At 35.6% G+C, this 22,567-nt stretch overlaps 1 protein-coding gene, 1 long non-coding RNA gene and 1 other non-coding gene across 3 annotated transcripts in view; 2 read left to right on the top strand and 1 right to left on the bottom strand.

Annotated features, from left to right (window-relative positions):
* MIB1 (mindbomb E3 ubiquitin protein ligase 1) overlaps positions 1 to 22,567 on the top strand; it is a 131,578-nt gene that overhangs the window by 77,168 nt on the left and 31,843 nt on the right. Inside the window, exons 12-13 of the mRNA XM_026456026.1 lie at positions 3,538 to 3,689; positions 7,374 to 7,453. Coding sequence (XP_026311811.1) covers positions 3,538 to 3,689; positions 7,374 to 7,453 — 232 coding nt within the window. The remainder of the gene's footprint in view (positions 1 to 3,537; positions 3,690 to 7,373; positions 7,454 to 22,567) is intronic.
* On the top strand, positions 1,650 to 1,853 carry LOC111539808. The gene has a single exon (XR_002730792.2). It is a non-coding gene; the product is annotated as a small nucleolar RNA SNORA73 family (small nucleolar RNA).
* LOC111539777 lies at positions 9,204 to 15,141 on the bottom strand. Its single transcript, XR_002730772.3, has 3 exons — positions 15,057 to 15,141; positions 14,323 to 14,497; positions 9,204 to 13,140 (listed from the first exon to the last, which is right to left on the bottom strand). It is a non-coding gene; the product is annotated as an uncharacterized LOC111539777 (long non-coding RNA).

Raw genomic sequence — 22,567 nt, 5'->3', positions numbered from 1 at the left:
TAATTTTTGAAGCAATGGTTGCCTAAGAAATGATTATCCTCAGCTACAGTTCTATAACCAGATAAATTAAACCACAAATATATGGAAAATGTAGTCTGTGTCTATTATCTACTTAGTTTGGTTACTAAGCAGCTTGTCTTTTGTATACCTGTTTAATTAAAATTTCTATACTTAGTAATTTTGTAGCAAAGTAAAATAGGACCAGACCCTAATTTGCCAACTTTTAGGTACCTTAACCAAATAGGCTTGAAACAATATATTATTTTTAAATACAAATGTTCCCTGAAACACTGTTTGAATATGTAAAGCATAATTTGTTTCCATTGGAAACTCAATAATTATTTTTTAAAAGGTAGGGCGGTGGTTAGAGTTGTAAGCTGCTTGTAGTTTAGATAATTTAATTTACAGCATCCAGGAATTGGTTGCTGGATTGCATAGATCTCAGAGAAGAAATAAAATAGTAGTGGGAATGAGGGCTTGAGAAGAACTGAAAGAATAGATTTTGTTCAGCTAGATAATTATTAGAAACTAAGGTTTTTGAAGTACAACTGTTTTGGAATTGTTGGGATCTAGGCTATGTCCTTGTAAGTGGGAGGCAGGATGGGAGGGTGAGGGAGAATTGGGGAGTGTTAATCTGTAAGGAGAGGTGATTTATACCTGCTACCATTTTTTGTCTGAAACGGGAGACAAGTTCATCTGTTGAGAGTGTGAGTGTGAGGTGGCGGGTAGAGAAAGAGTAATTGAGAAGAGTGATAAGGACTTGGGGACCTGGAGAAGGGTATTCCAGTCATGATAGAAGCCCATTTCAGGTTGAACACTGCAGACTTTTAGTGCCACGAGATACAGGAATAGAAGGTAGATGGTTGGATTGAACTTGGGTTAGGAATTCTTTTTTTTTGAGACAGGTTCTTGGCTGGAATTCAGTGGCATGATCATGGCTCATTGCAGTCTCGACTTTCAGGGCCCACCTCAGCCTCCCGAGTAGCTGAGACTACAGGTGTGAGCTGCCATGCCTGGCTAATTTTTTTTGTAGAAATGCCTAGGCTGGTCTCAAACTTCTGGGCTCAAGCAGTCTTCCTGATCCCACCTCCCAAAGTCCTGGGATTACAGGTGTGAGCCATCTTGCCTGGCAGGAATTCTTTTTTCTTTTTTCTTTTTTTTTTGAGAGGGAGTCTCGCTGTCACCCAGGCTGGAGTGCCATGGAGTGATCTCGGCTCACTGCAAGTTCCGCCTCCTGGGTTCACACCATTCTCCTGCCTTAGCCTCCTGAGTAGCTGGGACTACAGGTGCCCACCACCACGCCCGGCTAGTTTTTTGTACTTTTTAGTAGACACGGGGTTTCACCATGGTAACCAGGATGGTCTGGATCTGCTGACCTTGTGATCTGCCTGCCTTGGCCTCCCAAAGTACTGGGATTACAGGCGTGAGCCACTGTGCCCGGCCAGGAATTCCTTATGTAGGTGGATGAATATATTCCTGGGATTAGCAAACCTTTTCTGTAATGGGCACAGATAATAGTTTAGGCTTTCATTTGGCTTCTGCCACAACTATCTAACTCTCATTGCAGAGTGAAAGCAGCCATGGATAATACGTAAATAAATGGGTGTGGCCGTGTTCCAGTACAACTTAATTTACAAAAACAGGTGGCTCCAATGTGTAATATCCTGGGAGATCATTTTTTCTAGGCTCTGTCGGCATGGCTAGGGAAGCATAGGGCTCTGCTCCATGATGTACAGTCCATTTCCACAGTGTTGGAGATGAAGCTGGGTCTGGTGTTTGCACTTTCATATTCCTGTAACTTCTCGGAATCCTGTGGACAATGACTGGGGAGACAAACCATGCAGGAAATATGTCTAGTAAAAAAGAATTAAACAAAGAAAAAACAAGTGGCAAGCTGGATTTGGCAACTGTAGTACCTGCTGTAAGCTAGGTTATGTATGACTTTACTGAGAATAGCATCTGTGAAACTATGAAATGAATCTAAATTATTCATGTATGTACATGACTGCTAATGAATAAAAACTTAACTGCTAAGTCAATTGATTAATGTAAAAAGTAGTCAGCTTGAAAAAATGGTAGACTGAGATTGCTAAATTTTCATTTACAATTGTTTTACCTTTGGCTAACTAGCCACTTTCCTGCCCTTTGAAAACGCTTCGATTAATGATTCTCAACTGTGAGTGCACAATATGTTCATCTGTGGAGCTTTGAAAAATTACTAATGCCTCACTCTCACCTCTAGAGATTTTGTATGGTGAACAGCCTGGACATCAGATTTTTTTCTCTCTCTCTCTTTTTTTTTTCCTCTGTACAACAGATTTTAAAAGATCTCCCCTGCAGGTTCTAATGAGCAGCCAAGGTCAAAAACCACCGACTTTCAATTCATTGTTATAGTGTAGGTTTGGTGTGGAATTTCAGGGTATGACAGTTAAGGCCATTTTAAGCTTATTTAATTTGGGGGGCAGCTTTTTCACTTCGTTAGTTTTTGTCATTAGTTATATTTGAGGCTACTTCTTTTCTTTTCTTTTTTCTTGGTAAAGCTTCAGCATGTGCCAGGAACAGTGGCTCATGCCTGTAATCCCAACACTTTGAGAGATTCATGTGGGAGGATCGCTTGAGCATGGGAGTTCAAGACCAGCATGGGCAACATACTGAGATCCCCGTCTCTACAAAAAGAAAAAACCTTTGCCGGGCAAAGTGGCTCATGCCTATAATCCCAGCGATGTGGGAGGCTGAGGTGGGCAGATCACGAGGTCAGGAGTACTGAGACCAGCCTGACCAACATGGTGAAACCCCGTCTCTACTAAAAATACAAAAATTAGCCGGGCGTGGTAGTGGGTGCCTATAATTCCAGTTACTTGGGAGGCTGAGGCAGGAGAATCACTTGAAACCAGAAGACGGAGGTTGCAGTGAGCTGAGATCACACCACTGTACTCCAGCCTGAGTGAAAGAGCGAAACTTGATCTCAAAAAACAAAACGAAACAAAACAAAAACTCCAACGTGCTTATTGTGTTTTCCAACTAGATTTGAGTATGATTTTCCTTACTATAATGTGGCCAGTGTTTCTTGCCTGTATTTTTGTTTTTTATTTTTTTGGAGATAGAGTCTCGCTCTGTCACCCTGGCTGGAGTACAGTGGTGTGATCACAGCTCACTGGAGCCTTGAACTCCTGGGGTCAAGCCATTCTTCTGCCTCAGCCTCCTGAGTAGCTAGGACTATCGGTGCATACCACTGTGCCCGGCTCTAATTTTTAAAATTTTTTGTAGGTATAGAGTCTCTATATGTTGCCCAGGTTGGTGCTGAACTCCTGGCCTTAGGTGATCCTCCCGCCTCAGCCTCCCAAAGTGCTAGGGTTATGGACATGAGCCAGCATGCCTGGCCTTTGCCTATATTTTTATAGTTACCACAAAAAGTGCTCTTTTATTGGTATTTGTTGGATGTGGTCTCTGTTTCTGCTGGCTTAGCATTGGTAAAAGTATTACTATTAGATGGGATGATAAATTGAAGAACTAATGGAAGTTTCTTTAAACTTAAAGGATTCTGAAGGTGATACCCCTCTTCATGATGCAATAAGTAAGAAACGTGATGATATCCTAGCAGTTCTTTTGGAAGCTGGAGCAGATGTTACCATCACAAACAATAATGGATTTAATGCTCTACATCATGCTGCACTAAGGGGAAATCCCAGGTATGTCACCCCTTACTATTTTAGGTGCAATTTAAAAATATTTTCCTACTGTTAATTCTCTTTTTCTGATACTGATGAAGACATAATTTTGGCTAATTTAGTATTTTAAATCATTTTAAAGTTTTGTGAAAATTATGCCTTTATTTAGTTTTATATGATGATTATTTGATTGTTAATCTAATACAAGTATTATGAAATGATTATTTAAGTTTATATTAAATGTGGATATAAAATATCAGGAATGCTGGTTTCTTTCTAAAGATTTAATGAAAATGCATTTTATTTTGAGATTTATATTTCTTCAAAATAATTATCTGGGTGTCCTCTGATTTCATGTTACCATTTGCATGATAATTATTTTTTAAAACTTAAGACTAAATAAATATTAAGTTACCTAATTCCTTGTTAATAATGTAATTAGTTATATAAACTTCTACTGTAGCTATCCCCTCATCCATTGTTACAGCAATAGTATTCTACTGAAAAAAGTATTTGCTGGTTGACATTTGAGAAAGACTGCTTTTGGAGAATCACATTCTTTATGAAGGATCTGCAGTGTCCCACAGAATGGGAAAATGCTTAGCTTGGCTTAATTTAGAGATTTCCATTAACTCACTTTTTGGAGCAATTTTACCCTAAGCATTTTAGGAAATTCTGCATTAGATGTCTTCTGTTTATGTTTGAGTCAAACCTGTATACCTGGACTAAGAAAAATGTTCACTTTGATTTTTATTTTGATAATTTTATATATTCTGAACATTTATTCTTTGGTTTCTTATTGTATTTTTATATCATGCTTCCATTTTTTTTTTTTTTTGGCGATTTTTAAGCTTCTTAGGATCACCACTAGAGGGTGACCACAGAAAACAAAAAGATTTTATTGCTACTGCTTATTGGTAACTGTAACAGTGGGTATATGTTGTAGGATGAAATGAATGATCATATTTTAGGTCACATCTTGATTTTTTTTCCAAATTGCAAATATTTGAACACTTCAGATTTTGGCATTGTGAAGGAGACAGTAGTAGTATATTTTCCCTGCCCTTCAAACAGAAGATTATGATAGCACTTAACACATGCCAGCCTCTGCAAAGTGCTTCACATGCATCATCTCACTTAATCCTTTCAGCAGCTTTTTGAGGCAGGTGTTAATATCCTCATTTTATATGTGAAGAATATGAGGCTTATAGAGATGAATTTAATTATTCAAGAACACATAGCTGATAACTGAAGCAGCTGTAACTTGAGCAAGGTCTAGGTGACTTTAGAATCATAACTGTTAAACCACTTTACATCACCTTTTCTGTATTATGGTCTGTTTGTGAAGCAAAACCAAAACACATGGGCAGTGAATGTATCAGTACTTCATTCCTCTTGCTACCTCATTGCTTAGAGTTATCTTTGCTCTCTCACCAATTATCAACTTCCAACTAGTTTTAAAATTTTATTCATTCTACCAATCATTCCCATCCATTGCATTCTGTTCCCACTGTTGCTGACCCAATTAAGTACTCACCACATTTACCTAGACTATTATACTATTCTTCTAATTTTTTTCTTTGGTTTCAGTCTTATTCTTGATTTAAATTTTATACATTTACAAATTATCCATTCTGAAAGCATAGGTCTAAATGGCTCTCTTCCCCTGTTTCCCAACTTCAGTTTTTGTCTATTAACATAGAATACAATTTACCTACTTTGGCTTGGCATTCAGACCCATATTCTGTGTGTCCTGAGTCTGTCTAACTTCATCTCCTGCTAATCCAGTCCCTCAGCCCGCCTTGCCCTTCATCTATTCTCCTTTCCTAAAATACACTGTCTGCTTTCTTCTTCTATTTTTTGGAGCATTTTCTTTGATTGGGGTGCCCCATCCCGCTTCTTTATCTTAACCATCTTTCTTCCAGAGCTACCTCCTGTGTCATCATTGGAATTATTTTGTTTGCTCTGTACTTCCTTGTTCTGTGTTCTTATTTATTGTACTTACTGTACTCAGCTTAGTGCTGTTTATTACTGTGTGCATTTCTGTCTTTTAAAATTGTGGGCATTCATATTCATCTGTTCATCCTACATAGGCTCTGGCTATACAAGGCACTCAGTAAATGTTAGCCTTACTTTGACAGTGAGGACACTGTTGAATATTACAAGACGTTATATGATCAATTACAGAATGAATTCTGTAGAGAAACTGTGTTAGGAATTCAAACAGCAATTACTTCAGATTAGAATGGTCAAAAAGATTTTATTGAGGGAATTTAGGATTTATTGAGGGAATATGAAATCATGAAGTTTAGGATAAACTGAGAATTGAAGTGTTTAGGAAACAAGTATCTTTTAAATATTTTGAGTCGTTTCATTTTTATCGAGAGTAGGCATGGTATATTCAATAATGCTAAGCCTATACAAGAAAGAGAAAATTTACTTTTTTTTTTTTTTTTTTTTCAATTCTTGCATAAATCTTGAGGGTTCCCCTGAAAATTTAAAACAGCAACTCTTCCAACCAGATATTTGGTGTCAGGTGACATTTACAAAAAATGCTTTTAGTCTTCAACAAAGTGCTTCAGTTAAAGCTACATGACTTCTTTATTCCTACTTCCTTAAGACATTTTTAGGTAGTTGTGACTATAGATTGCCAGATAGAGTGTGATTTTAATTGGACACTGAAGAGTATCAGAAGATGACACAACTTATATTACCAGTTGTAATTGCAAATTGAGATGTTTTGAGTTCTTTTTTTCATAACAAATTTCTTTTTCTTAAGTTTTTTTTTCCTCCTATACTGACCAGTGATGTCAGAAGACAGAAGGAACCATTTTTAGTGTACTTGGAATTAAAAATAACAACCAATCTTTTTGGCCTTCATACTATAGAAAACCAGCTGGGTGTGGTGATTTACATCTGTAATCCCAGCGACTTAGGAGGCTGAGGCGGGAGGATTGCTTGAAGCCAGGAGCTTGAGATCTACCTGGGCAATGTAGCAAGACCCTGTCTCTAAAAAATTAAAAAATTAGGTTGGGCGTGGTGGCTCATGCCTATAATCCCAGCACTTTGGGAGGCAGATCACTTGAGGCTAGGAGTTTGAGACCGGCCTGGCCAACATTGTGAAACGCTCTCTCTACTAAAAAAACAAAAATTTGCTGGGTGTGGTGGCGTGCACCTGTAGTTCCAGCTACTCAGGAGGCTGAGATGTGAGAATCACTTGAACCCAGGAGGCAGAGGTTGCAGTGAGCTGAGATTGCGCCACTGCACTTCAGTCCGGGTTCCAGAGCAAGACTCTGTATCAAAAAAAAGAGAATCAGCTGGGTGTGGCATCACAGACTTTTAGTCTCAGCTACTTGGGAGGCTGAGGCGAGAATATTGCTCAAGCCCAGGAGTTTGAGACTGCGGTGAGGTATGATCGTGCGACTGCACTACAGCCTGAGCAACATAGCAAGACCCTGTCCCTTAAAAAAAAAAAAAGAAAAGAAAACCAGATATAGCACATTGTTATTTCCAGAACCTGATCTATAGGTCTAGATGCCCTATATTTTTGAAGGCTGTCCTTTGAAGTCTCTATTTCAAAGGTGCAGATCAATATAGAGTCTAGATTTCAAAGCTGATCTTGATGTTTCCTCATAGTTTGATAGTAACTGAAATAAACACATTAAGAGAAAAAGAGTTATAAAGCCATTTATTGTTGTCTTTTAGAATTGTGGAAGAGAATATAAATTTTCGCTATAAGACCCTGAGTACTTTGGCTGTGGTTTATAAAGTTCGGAGCATTTTAAGTAGAAATTACACCATGTTTTAATATAGTAGTTTTGCTTTTTTAAGAAATCTTAACTAAGAACAATGCTGTTTGTCTGTTCTGGTAGTTAATATTTATAGGCATGTTTTCATCTAGAGTTTAGCCATTTTTATCATCTCTTAGTATACAGGTAAAGTTTCTGATTTAAAGTAAGAGCAGAAATTATTTCTGCTGATAAAAGTGAAAACTGAATTTCTTTGGAGTAGCATAATCAGCATGCTACTTAGGTACTTTCTGTAAAGATGCTGCATTTTTAGCTAAGTTTTTAGAGCTCCCTCACAGGCATGAAAATAAATTAGTCAGCAGTATTCTCTGCAGAGCTGGCAAAAACAAGCAGGTATTTTGGAAGTACAGATAACATTAATATAATTATAAAGTTTATATAGTATTTACAAATTTTTCTTGAATAGAAATTGAATGTGAAAAGAAAAGTAAAATATGAGTGAATCACCTGATGTGATATATGTTGTTTTTAGGTTGGTACTAAGATAATGTCACAGGCATTTCTTATTTACTTACTAATTCCCACAAAGATACATACTAAAAATCTTACTGAATATATGAGCAACTCATAATTTTCCCTCTAGAATTTTGTGATGCTTTTTTTGCTTTTTAAATTCTGAAATATGGTCTGTAAACAAGACTGTGTTGACTATTTGAAGATTTGATATGCTGTACTGTATTTTGGTGTTTAATGTTTTCCTTACAACTGTGAACCTGCTGAGTGCTATCTACAAAATATAGCTGAGTCTATTCAGTAATAGGATAGAGTGTGTTTTCTCTAATGTATGCTCATGCATCTACTGTCAAACACCATATGCCTTGTAATACACAAATGTACTTACTGTGACTGAGATATAATTAATAGGAGGAAGAAGATCTTGAATGAAGTGATAAGATATGTATTTATATATGTCTCCTTTTGCCCACAGTCTTTTAGAGAATGATGTTCATTTTGAAATGGAGGAGTGGTCTGGAGTTGAGAATTTGTGAACATCTGGGTTTTTAAAGTATTCTTGTCTTCAGTAGTCTTCATTAATTGCTGAAATGTTTGTCTCTATTAATTAAATAATATTAAATTATCTATAGTCTTATTGCAATCATTAAGAAAACTATATGGATGTTTGAATAATTGTCATTTTTTTCTTTCCTTCAGTTTATCCCCACTGAAGGAGAATAATTGTGTGTATATTTTTTATAAGGGACAAAGAAGACAGTGAGGAGAGTCATAGTATTTATTACTAGCAGAGTTCTTCATTTTACAGCTGTGAAAACAAATATGAAGAGGTGAAATGTTTCATGAGTAAAAGTAGTGATGCTTAGCATTTTCTTTCTTTTTTGAGGACCAAAAAACTTTGATTCAGGGTCAGAAGAACTAGATACTGTTTTAAGCCTCTCCTCAAGATATCCTATAGTATCATCTTTTTCACCTTACCTGCTAACATTCAGGTAAATAGCGGTAAAATTAAAGGCCAATACTGTGGAAGATAGTGACTGAACATTTCTAGAGTGTTATGTAATGTTTCTTTAATTTAAATATGCATACATCCATGTAAACCACACTGTACAATCCCATTGTGTTTTCAGGTGGGTTTTAGGTGACCTTTCCAGATACTTTCTTCCTTGAAGGAAGTTCTTTTTTTGGTTGTTATTATAAAGCATAGCCTACATTTTATTGCCAGTTCTTTTCTTTTCTGAAGGATAAGAAATTTAATACCAGGAGACCATAGTAAGTAAAATTTGTATTTGAAATCCTTAAGTCATCCATACATTTTTCATAAGCTTTTTATAAACATCTTTAACCATTCTAGCTTTTCCAGGTAGAGTTAACAGTAACAAGTTATTTGATTATAATCACAGTCTGAATAATGTAAATAAGTTGAAATTAGTTGACAAGTAATTGATATTCACAAATGAAAACGTAGTCCTGTGGTAATCAATGCATAGCTACAGCTGGTTGAAGGGGACCAAATCCATTGAAGAGGCGATTTGGTTCCATTTTACCAGCTCTAGCAAAGCATTGTAGTACTGCTAGTATGGAATCCAAAACAGTTGGTAAAATTACAGTCATGGGCCTTCTACAAGTGTTAGAAATTATCATACCAATGCTTCAGTCACCGAATGTCAAATTTTCCGTTGTGAAGTCACTTTCCTACTGTTTTCCTGCGCTTAATGGTTTAAAAGTCTTTTCCTTTTAACACATTACTGCATTAAGGAATGATCAATGTACATCTTTGGTTTCAACATCTTTGCTTCTTTTTCTAATCTTGTCCACAGCCGAAGTCTTTGCTTAATTCTTACATGTAGACAATAAGCTGTTTCAAAACCAATAGTATTTAAAGGAACAAATAGACCTTGATGTATTTTAGAGTAATGTTTTCCATTTATCTTTAGACAGTAAACCAGATTACTTAAGTAGGTAAGCTAAAAGGTTGGGGAAGAGTTCTGTTAGTCACCCCCTTCTACTGCCACTGCTTCTTTTAGCATTATAGTTGACAGCTAATGCAAATTGTTGATGGGTGTAGGAATATCAATGGCCTTAAGAAAGTACCTCTGCCCTTTGAGTTATAAATAGATCACATGTGTATTCAGTGTATTGCTTGGACTTGTGTCAAAAGGAACTACCGTACATGCCAGTTTTTCTTTGTTTTTTTGCGTACATAGTGTTACTAATCATAGCTTAGTAATTTAACCCTTTTAAAGGTCTGTTTCCTTGACTAAGTTCTCTCTCATTTTGGGTACAGATTGCCTAGTTACTTCTTATTATCGACTTAGTAATACATGGTGGTTAGTTACAATCCGTGAATACAAGTATTAAAATCTATCGTGTGAATAATACTTGAAAAATCAGAGTAAAATTTTGTTATAATGTGGTTTTACTGTTGATTTCAATATCCTGGGAGGGGTGTCTTCTTGCATAAAAGTTTGATAAGTTATAATTTGCCTATAAAGTTAAGTGCTCTCAGAGAAATATGGAGTAGAAAAATATTCCTTACAGTTACTGTTTTAAACTAAACTGGGAGGTCAGCACTAATTCTGGCAATATGCAAATGATTCTTGTACTAAGTATATTCTTCGTCTGTTGGTTGGTAAGTATCATACTGCTGGTGAAATTAATGTAACTACGATTCTTTTTCATCATTTATTCTAGTAGAAGTGAAACAGGTGTTAAACTGCCTGAACTTCAGTGCTGAAGATAGCAATAACACTGGCTTCTATTTTTACTAGTTATATGGGAGCTGTTTAGCAGATCCAGTTGCTCAAGTGTGCTTTTGGATGGCAGTTCAGTTTCATATACTGGCCATATCGGGGCAAGGAGAGGCCATGGGAAAAAAATAGTACAGCATTTGATAATGTCAGCATCTGTTATCCCTGTCAGGGAGACAGTTGAAATGTTTGAGTTATACCAGTGTCAGCAGATGCCCAGAGTTTAATATGTACTCAGTTAAAAATGAACAGCTGATCTAAGTGATAGATGTGACATTTTAGAGTGATTGAAAATACTCTTAGATAAGTTAAACTTGGAAGCACCAGAATCAGTGTATAATTTTACTTTTAAAAATGAGTAGCCTGTCATTTTATTTTCTAAGGATTATTTATATCGTTTTAATATTATAGCAAAGAGATTCTTAGTTGCTGGGATGTTTGAGGATTATTAAACAACTTGTGTACCTATAGAATGACTAATATAATTGTTTATTATAAAACACGAGTAATACTCTTTGAGTATTTTTATAGAAGAGCCTCTACTTTTGAGGTATATATTTTGAGTTCTAGGTATTTAGGACCTGTACAGCTAAACTTAACAAATAGACATGAATCATTGTCATTCTGTTTTGTGGATGATCAAAAGGGCTAAGCTTTGAACTAATTTCTTTGAAAATGCAGAATTTTAAAATTATGTGCCTTTTATAATTTCCAATAAATATGCAGTAACATATATGATGCCATGTCATTTTCATTGTAATCTGCTGATAAAATGAAAATCATCTTTGTATTAACTAGTTATCTTATTAAACAGAGAGAAAATGAACTGTAGTTAAACTTAGTCATTTCCATTTAATTTCTGATACAAAAAATTTAAAATATACTTTTTATACATGTATAAATATTTCAGTTGAAATAATACTTTGGTAAGAAATGGTTAGAATATGTGAATACTACTCTTTCTTTTTTTCTGACTTTGTCATTAGTAGCGTAAAACAGGTACTGCTTATAAATTTTGCTAAGAGCATTTGGAATTTTAAAAAAATCTACAAACTGCATGAAATAAAAGTATTTTGATATTTCTAAACTATGGATTGATCGTGTTTAGAGAAATTGAATTGTAATTGCATAGTACCAATAAAAACAGTTATTTGATCTATATAAATTGGTTCTTGACTACAGTGCTTTCATTTTGCATGCCCTCTTTGGAGAAAGCAAATTCAAAGATAATACAGATAGTAAATTAATTTATTTTAAATATTTGGTAGTCTGTTACCAATATACCCTGCTGACTTACAGCTGTGGACCAGAATTTTGTCATTTTTCATGCTTAAATCTTACATTTTAATTAATTTTAAGTTTTAACTTCACATTTGAAGTAGAGATTGGATTAAGACCCTGATAAACTTGAGAAGGAAGGACAAGGGCCACTATATTTGTACCTGTCAGAAAAGAAAGCCTTTTTACAACAACAAAACTTTTGGTCGGAAATTCCTCTAATATTAATAGATTATACATTTATCAAAATGAGAAGAAATAGCTTATGTGAATGAAACTAGCTCTTAATATCTTATTTTTCTATACAAATCAGTGAGCCCTACTAATGAGATATACTTAAATTAAGATTAAATTGTGGAGACAGAAAATAGGTCATGTGCATTCCTCATTCTTTTGTGCTAGTAATACTATTTTCCCTTTTGCAGTCAAATTTTAATAATGAGAGTACTTAATTTAAAAATGGAAGATGTATGTTTTAAATTAGATGATGTAAAAGGAGTTTCATGATAATTGAAATCTACTTCACCGAATCTTCTTTTCCTTCATGAAATAAAAACTTTAGGGATAGTTTCTATCTATAAGTAGTAGATAACCTTTTTTTTTTTTTTTTGGTGTTAGTATTGCCAAAGGTCATCTATTCATGAGTAGGTTAATTTACCATATGAAGGTCATTCACGTAGAAAGAAGCAAGAACTTCTTTTAGCTCAGTTTAATTCTCTCTTGGTGGTCTATTGCCTACCAAAAATACATACTTCTTTACATTCCATAGCATTGTATGTTCATATGGGTACATAAAGAAGTATGTACTCTGAGTAGGTATTACTAAGTTGTTAGCTGTAAAAACATGAAATATTTTATTTTCTTATTTGTTAGTGAAACATTCAGCTTACTGATGTAGAGCAATGGTAAATCATTTGCAGAGACTAATTTATCGAAGACTAAATTTTGTAACAAGTTTACCTGAGGCATGGCATTAACGGTTCCATATTCTTGGTGGACATAGACATTCCTAAACATTTGACCAGTTATCTGTTGAACTTTGTCCTGGTTTGATTCTTTTTGCAAGAGATTCATAGAATCAGTGTAGTGTTACAGAGTGTATTTCAGAAACTTAAGATCAGCCTAGTGTTTCTTCAGTCTTCAGGGTGAATTTCTTCTTTTTTTGTAGTCTGCTTCTAGATCCTACAGGTAGATAGTAATTAATTAAATTGAAATTTTTTTTTTTTTTTTTTTTTTTTTTTTTACAAACTAGATATCTTACTCAAAACCTAACAAATTAACAGTAACTATTTCTGATATTGACTCTGGAAGGTGAAACAACAAGGAGAAAAACCAGGATGAGTGTGGATGAATTGAACTTTTAAAGATTATGAATTTTTGTTAGTGTTTTATAAGGTCACAGATAAGGACTCATGATCATTTGAAAATTTGTCATTCTTTTTTCTTTATTAGTTCCTTACCTGAATTTTGCACTTTGGTGCTTCTCTTTGGGTTAAATACAATTACGGGTTGAATACAAATTCAAATAGATGTAGAAGTATCTAATTTTGGTGAGTTTAAGTTGTTTTGATTCTTTAATCTTTTTAGTATAAAGGATAACTGTCAGAATCATCAACTTTTACAAAGTATCACTTCAAAGAACTGAAAGGTTTTAGTCTATGAGCACCTGGGTTTTATTTACCTTGATGATTTAGCATGAAAAGAAATTATAGTTGGTAAGTAGCCTTCAGTTATTATGGTATTAGAAGGTTAATTTAAAACCTCAAGAAATTTTCAGATTTGGCAAAGGAGAAAAAAAAGGGCAGGGATAGTAGAATTTCTGCAGCTTGTGACAAAAAGCTAGTGCAGCTTATAGAGAGCAAATCAGAATGTGGCAGTAGATAGCCCAGCACTACAGCAGTTTCAGCAATGCAGCATTAGAATTACACCATGCACGTTCTGATTTATTTTTGTGGCCAATTAATAGTAAGCATTCAGAAGTATTTTGTGATCTGCCAAGTTTCTTGGTTGACTAAACCTTGAAATAGAAGCTAATAGTTTTAGAAAATAAGTATACTTTGGAAGCAGGATATGACTTATTAGAGATGCAAAATCATCACTTAATCTGAAACAATAATGACTACATCTTTAATAATGTAAATGACAGTAATATATTTGTACATTTTTAAGATCAAAAGTTACTGCCATGGTATTTGAACAGTATTCCTTTTTACACTACGTTAGCTCTCAACTTGAATTGTGAAATTAGGCTATGGTTAGATAGAATTTAATTTAACAATGAGAACATATATCGAGTCAATAATAGGTAAGCATGCAGAAAGTCATAAGCATCCTTAAAAGTACAGGCCTGTGGTGCTCTGTTACCTGTAAGCTTAGTGTCATGCAGCATTTGCAGCAGGAAGAAAGGTAATGACCTAGAGAATCACATCAGCAGCAGCCATCTCATCTTGATTGTTCGTTCACTCTATTCGCTGATTCAGCATTTCTTTTCATGAGCCCGGTGAAGGAAGGGGATGTATCAGTGAACACAGAACCTCACCTTTTAAGATAAATTTGAAAAACAAACGAGCAAACAAAAAACAAGCTTACTTTTCCCTCTCCTCCCCTCTTCCCTTTACCAAAAAAAAAAAAAAAAAAAAACCACCAACAAAAAAACTCTACAATAAAATTGAATCAGTGTTGGCCATCTGATTTGGAATGTCATATAACACTCTTGCACAGTTATGTATGGAAAGTTAAGCAATCAAAAAGGTTGCTACAAAGGCCAAGAAAATGAACCTAGCTTGTCAGATGAAATGCTTCAGAAGAGGGGAAAAAGTTGGCAGAAGTTAATTTTATAGTCTATAAAAGACAAAAAAACAAACAAACAAACAAAAAAAAAAACAAACAAAAAACCCAGAACCCAAAACACACCTTATTCCCCCCAAATAACTGTAAACATTCACCCTGTTTTTCTTTGCCCTCCAGAATACATTGGGTTCTTCTGACTTCTTAGGAAATAGTCTGCATCTGTCTTGCTTTTAGATTTTTTTTTTTTTTTTTTTTTTTTTTTGGTTTTTAGTTTCCAGGATTAAATAGTAGATCTGTAGTGAAGCTACCTTGTCACATCCAGAGGTCAAGTCTGCAAGCGAGGTCAGGACTTCCACATGGTCACTACGAGGCTAACTTATATTCTTCCTCAGTGACCACAGGCTAAACTGCTACAGCTTTATAGGCAGCTAAGCATTTGAAACATGCACTCCCAGGCAAACAGGCTCTCTTGTGCCTCTCTCTTCCCTGACCATATTTAGTCAACCATAGCAAAAAATAGCCTCTCAGCTGTCGATTGTCGATCCAAAAGCTGAGGAAGCCTTAATCTTGCTTTCTGCCTATTGATTGTTCATCCTGCGGTCCAAACACTGCTTTGCCATTTGTCCTGCCCCCCACTTTTTTTTTGGGGGGGTAAGCACTGCCAAATAAAGCGGTCTCTCATGTTTCCACTTACATTTCCCAGATTTTCACTGAGCTTGCGCTGAGACTAGGAAAGCCTGATGCACTGTCACTATACTTAGAAGCACTGCAGAGAAAAAAGGAAAGATGAAAAAAATTACCCGGGCTAGTAGCAAGACAATCTTTAGACAGTTATGGGACAAGTGAAGTCCCTTTGCTGCCAAAATATATTTTATAACCTGATTTTTTGATTGATAAAAAGTTATGGATGGTGATATATTACATAGCTAACAACCTGAAAGAATTTTGTAGGGTTGTCTTTAGAGCTAGTTGTTGCCATATACATGCTTTTAAAATTTATTGAATAGTATTTGAATGGAAAATGTATAGAAATGGTAGGTAGGACCTGTATATTGGTGGTGGAGAGACACCATTAAGGGAGAAGAAAATAGTATGTAAATGATATCTTGGAAGTGCTACTTAAAACAATTCACTGTCAATTTCAGTTAATTTTTTTTAATAATGCTTTGGTAAAAACAGGGTCCAGTATAGTATGCTTTTGAGAAATTATACAAGCATTCAAATGCATTTGATTATGAATCCTACTTTATATTCAAATGTGTGGTGTTTTTTCTGTCCCTTCTACATTGTCATGTTTCTCGAATTTTCTGAAGTAACTTTTAGGTATGATCATTGCATACTTTACAAAGATTGAGATAGTCATTAACCTGTCTGTAACTCTTGCATAGTATGTGACTCAGAGGTAAAAATACTTTTGTTTTGAATTTTAATAGCATAGTCACAATAGATTTTGATATTGAACATTTTTTAATCAAAGAGAAAAAATATTAAAACATGAAATCTAGTAAACCTGTGGAGATATAGTTTAAGATCTCACATAAAAATGCACAAGAGAAACCAACTATACCTTGTTTGTAATCCAAATACGTCCTCTTAAGAAACAATAAGAACTATTATGAGTTTTCTGAGCTTACACACCTACAGAATTTTGTCCTTCACATTCTTTTTGTCTTTAGCATTTAATATCATAGCAGTTTAATTATTTTGAATGTCTATTTTAAAACAGTGACATAAGGACTACTACTTTAGATATTGGGTAATTTTAAACAGTGACATAAGGACTGCTACTTTAGATATTGGGTAATTTTAAACAACTTTCCTAGATACTGAAATAATTTTACTCATATTATGAGAAGATGACATGTCTCAGGGTATAAAGTAGATTAATTTTCAGTTTTCTCAAGTACCCCATTTTGGTAACGATTTTGTGGCAGTGAAAGTACTTATTTTTTAAGCAGACACTTATATAATGTGTTAGGTGCCAGATTCTCTTTCTAAGCCGTTTATAAATATTAACTCACTTAATTTTTGTAATGGCCCTATAAAATAGGATTTGTGATTCTTATCTTCTTCACATTTTACAGATGAGGAAACTGAGGCACAGAAGTTAAGTAATCTGCTGAAGTCAGTAGCCGTTGTGGCTAGAGCCAGAATTTGAACTCAGATAATTTGGTTTCAGACTGGGAGCTCTTCACCACTATGCCACAGTGCTCCTCTGATTTGTGATAATGAAATGAGTTAGGAAATTATTCCTCTTGGGAACCCAACCATGCACCAAATATATATTGCTAATATCTTTGCCTCAGTATATTCAGAAAGATGGTTTATTATTTTATTATTTGTTTATTCATTTCTTCCATTCAACAAAACTTTGAGTTCCCTATACTAGGTGTACGAAGTATACCTTTTTGATCAAAATGTGCTCAGTTGTATAGTAAGCTGCTTTTAGCATGCCCGGAAGAACTACTGGCAGTTGATCAGTTTTCTTAATAAATTCCTTTTTGAATTCTCGACTAATCTACTTTACCTATTTGAGAGGTTGTTATTAATTTAGCAAGTGTTTATTGAACACCTAATATGTACTACAGTACTATTCTAATGTTGTTTTGCGTTAAGTAATGCTAATATGTAAGTCCTCCACAGTTTAGCTAGTAGGGTTTGGGAAAATGTTGCCTGCCTCTGAAGAAAGATTGCAAAGCATGGCAGGCCGTAAAAATTGACCCAGTGCCACTTGAATACTACATACCAATGTAGACAGCTGCTTGTCCCCTCTACTTCTTAGAACTCATTTGTTCATCATTCAGCAAACGTTTGAGTACTATCATGTGCCAGGGATTATGCTAGGCACTGCTATTAGTTGTTCCGGAACTTAATGCTTCTTTGGCACTATTCACAAATGCCTGCTTAACTGGTAGTAAGATCTTATCTTTAAAACATCCATGTCCTTAACCTCTTGGAAAACAACCAAATTGAGCATTAGGAAAAATATCTCCAAATCTCATATACTATACTCCGCAGGTGAGACAGTCTATTGGCTTAACAAAATTACTAAATTCTCAAGCTGATAACACCTTTATCCAAGTAACTCTACAGACCTCAGCTCTTGCAGCTTAACAGTCTCCTCTTAATTAACTAAAGTGCTGCAGGAAACAGCCTGCAACTGTCTTTGTGGTTATAGTATGTCTTCCTAAGATTGCCTGTCCCATGGAAAGAGAGGAGACAGGCTGCTCTGAACTACTACTGTTGACATGAGAGTGGGGGACCAGAAGCTGTTTTGCTTAACTTTCCCTTAGCATATCTTGCAGGCTGGGCCCAAAGATGACCTCTTTTCTTGAGGCCCTGTATTATTATTATTATTTTTTGAGGGGGTTGGCAATTTTTGATTAAGATGAGCGGGCTATACGTCTTGGTTCAAATAACTTACGTAGCTACTTCACCCTCAAGGAGGTGAAGTATAACTTCCCGCTCCTTAAATGTGGGCTGTACGTAGTCACTTCCTTCCTAAGAGCATAGTTTAAAGATAGGGAAATGTTTACACTGGAAAAACATGATGAACACTACTTCAGCCAGGTGATCAAGGTTAACTTCTGGAGTCACATGGCATGCTGATAGTAAGTATCCTTGGTGTGATGTGATTAAATGGCACTTTATCTCTGTGGCCTTCTTACTAAGAACCAATAGCACAGTGTAATCATGAGAAAAGCATCAGATGAATTCCAACTTGGGAATATTCTACAGATATCCTATTAGTACTCTTCAAAACTGTCAGACTCATCAAAAACAAGGAAAGTCTGGGAAACTGTCACAACCAAAGGGAGCTAAGGAGAAAAGACAACTAAATGTAATGTGGTATTCTGGAGCAGAGAAAGAACATTGAATAAAACTAAGGAAATCTCAAGTGTGGGCTTTGGTTAATAACAGTGCTTCAACATTGGTTTATTGTAACAAATGTACCATACTATGTAAAATGTTAATAACAAGGATGAGGAGTATATGGAAACTGTACTAGCTTTGCAGTGGTCTATAAATCTAACATTGCTCTAAAATAGATTATTTAAAAACAAAAACAAAAATTAATTCACCTACTCCTGGCTAGTTGACCCTTGCATTGGTTTTTATTTGGGGCTATCTGTAGTGTTTCTCCACAGCTTAGTAAAAATCAAGTTGATTTTGCTGTAATTGATTTCAAGGAAATACTACATTTAGTCTCATGTTCTTTTAAAAGTGTATTAAAGGCAGGGAAGTATATTTTAGAATTTTTTTTTTTTTTTTATCAAGACTAGTCTTATTTTTAAAAGATTTTTTTAAAAAGAATATGTGAAAATTGTGAAATGGTCAGATTTGTGTGGGGTGTATAGAGAATACAGTGGAAGGGAGACTGGGGGCCATTGGGAAGAACAGTTTAGTTTTAAAAAGGAGAAATGTCAGGACAAATTGAATGTGGACATAAGAAGAGGGGGAAAGAGTCTAGAATGATTCCCTGGTTTCTGAGTAGAATGGCTGATTAAATGGTAAGAAGGGTTATCAAGATCAAGAATATAGGAGGAAGCTGGGTGCGGTGGCTCATGCCTATAATCCCAGCAGTTTGGGAGGCCAAGGTGGGTGGATCACGAGGTCAGGAGTTCAAGACCGGCCTGGCCAAGATGGTGAAACCCCGTCTCTACTAAAAATACAAAAAAAAAATTAGCCAGGCATGGTGGTGTGCGCCTGTAAGCCCAGCTACTCGGGAGGCTGAGGCAGAGAATTGCTTGAACCCGGGAGGTGGAGGTTGCAGTGAGCCAAGATCGAGCCACTGGACTCCAGCCTGGGCGACAGAGCAAGACTCCATCTCGTACATATATGTATGTGTATGAGAGGAGTATTGGGAAAGAGGAGGGGGCAAAGAGGAATTTGTACTATGTTTGAGTATATGTCTATAATCTTAAAAGTTGTCATAATACTATTATATTGAAGAATTTGAGACCGTATACTGAAACATTTTTACATATATTAACTCATTTAATTTTTACAATAGCCTTACAGTTTTTTTTTTGTTTTGTTTTGTTTTTTGAGTCAAAGTCTTGCTTTGTCCCCCAGGCTGGAGTGCAGTGGTGTGATCTTGGCTCACTGCCAACTTCCACCTCCCAGGGTTCAAGTGATTCTCCTGCCTCAGCCTCCAAGTAGCTGGGATTACAGGCATACACCACCATGCCTGGTTAATTTTTGGATTTTTTGTGGAGACGGGTTTCACCATGTTGGCCAGGCTGGTCTTGAACTCCTGGTCTCAAGTGATCCACCTGCCTCGGCCTCCGAAAGTGCCACCTGCCTTGGCCTCCCAAAGTTTCATGTTACGGGTTATAGGCATGAGCCACCACGCCTGACCCTTACAGGTATTTTGTAAGAGATTTCTATAACACTTTTGGTATTAGATATGAATCATGACCATTTGTTGTAGGTAGAGATATGAGCTAGAGATGTTATAGGTGAGAATGCTTAGTGAGGGCTTCACAGGGTCCAGGTTTGGGCATTAACTTTAGGGGTCCAGAAGTAAGTGGACTTGGGATGACTGACTAACATTATTTAAGCTTGTAAGAGATTGATATGTAAGTCAGAATGTCAAATTACTATTTACAGAAAGAAATATTATTGCTAAGTACAGTTCTCAAAATAGCTAATCAGTAGATTTTTTTTTTTTTCCTCTGCTAGGGGAGAAAACAGATCTAGTCTGAAAAGCTAAATTAAAATTGGAAATTAATTGGCGAGCAGGACAATTGATTGGATGATCTTAACAGTGTCATTAACCTGTGATAATTTTCCATGTGATGATATAGTATTTTACTGCAGGGCAAAAAAGAATACCACAGTTGCCTGTCAGGAGGCTTTCTTTGTGGATAATTTTGAAGATACATAGACAAATCTTTTTTCTCCTTATTTTTCCAGTCTTCACACAAACTGTTTTCTCTCTCTCTCTTTTAAAACCAGTTATTATTTTCCAGATAAAGACACATAGCTTTTATCTTTTTTTATTGTGAGTCCATCCTGGTGATTTAATTTTTAGCTTAATTGGACTTCTGGATTTCCTTTTCTACAAATCTTTTGCTCTAGTTGTTATCTGTATGTTTTATTTACTCAATTAACTTACCTGATGTATTCATTTGCCAATAGAACATTGTTTCTATGGGAGATCTCAAATCACCATTTCTATTTAAAATACCTTGCTAGTGTTTTAACAGTTCATTTAATCAGTTTAAAATGAGGCATTTCTATTAAATAATGCCACATTTTTTTCAATTTTTATTTTTATGGTGTATTTCTCAGCATTTTAAGGGGAATAAAGATGGTATTTTAATTCTGATTATTTAATATTGTAATTTGCAACATTTATGTAAGTGGGATTAATTAACAGAGTAGATTTGTTCTGAGATGAAAACTACCTCCCTGATGTGTGGATAGTCATGATGTGAATGCCGTACATTATCTCTTACCCTACACATTTGAGCATGTAAGAAACAGAATTTACAGGGGTAAACAGTTCTGGAAAATTTTAAAGATACAAGTATTAAATCATGTGAAAAGTGAAAAAACATTTTATTAACTGCATTACCTTTGCATTTTAATGTTAGGATTTGAGTACTTTGTAGAAGGTGATCTGGAAGAGACTAGGACAATTTTTGTCACTTCAGTGATAGCCTGGAATTACTGTCTTTCCCTTGTTCTAATGGTTCAGTTATATGTATATATCCTACTGAGAGAAAAACCCAAAAAGACACAAAGTAAGGAGACAGCAAAGAACAAGCAGGCTTTCAAGAATACATATCTGTTTCTGTGTAAGTGTCTTGATAACTTTCTGAGCCATGGCCCTTTTGAGGGACTTCAACTTCCCCTAGCTTGTTTGCTTATGACATGCAAGACCAGAAGAACAAGTACATGATGGCTTCATCTCCACCAGCAGCTTGTGCCCAGAGGAGGAATTGCTCTCCTACCCGTTTCCTTTCTTTGAGCTGTTGGCATTGTATTAACTTTTAATGGCAAAAACTGCAATTACTTTTGCACCAACCTAATAATATGAGAATGTACTTCTGAAACTAGAATGGAAGACAGTGGGAAACATGATTCTGTTAACCAGCTTCTCAGAAATATCTGTTCACTAAAAGACTTTAAAAAAACTTGATGAAGTTACTGTGAACCACACTATAATTTAATACTTTCTGTAACAGTGATATATCTAAGAGGCTAAAAGGAATACAGGTGCATATTAAAAATACTTCAAGGCAATAAGCCCAAATATTATCTTAGTGTTTTGATTTCAAAAACATTTTTAGACTGGGCATGGTGGGTCATGCTTGTAATCCCAGCACTTTGGGAGGCTAAGGCGGGTGGATGGCTGAAGCTCAGGAGTTCAAGACCAGCCTGGGCTGTTACATGGTGAAATCCCGTCTCTACAAAAAATACACAAAAATTAGCTGGGTATGGTGGCATGTACCCATACTCCCAGCTACTTGGGAGGCTGAGGCAGGAGGATCACTGGAGCCTGGGAGGTTGAAACTGCAGTGAACTCTGATTGTGCCACTAACTGCACTCTAGCCTGGGCAACAAAGAGAAACTTTGTCTCAGAAAAAAACAAAAAAAAGTTTTTAATCAAGCTAATATATGTACATAGTTAAGTCAAATGTTACTACAAAACTTACAATGAAGGATAAATATCTTCTACTTCATCCCTCCTTACCCCTTTTTTGTCTGCACCAACAACTTGTAATTTATCCTGTAATTTCTTAATTTATCAATTATAGGCATCTAGTGATTTCATGTTATGGAAAATGAAGATTTAAAACTAATACCC

Source organism: Piliocolobus tephrosceles, chromosome 18 (genome assembly GCF_002776525.5).
Source record: "Piliocolobus tephrosceles isolate RC106 chromosome 18, ASM277652v3, whole genome shotgun sequence".
NCBI classification, from domain to species: domain Eukaryota; kingdom Metazoa; phylum Chordata; class Mammalia; order Primates; family Cercopithecidae; genus Piliocolobus; species Piliocolobus tephrosceles.
Note: the sequence above shows the minus strand (reverse complement) of the source record. Positions and strands in the feature narration are given on the sequence as shown.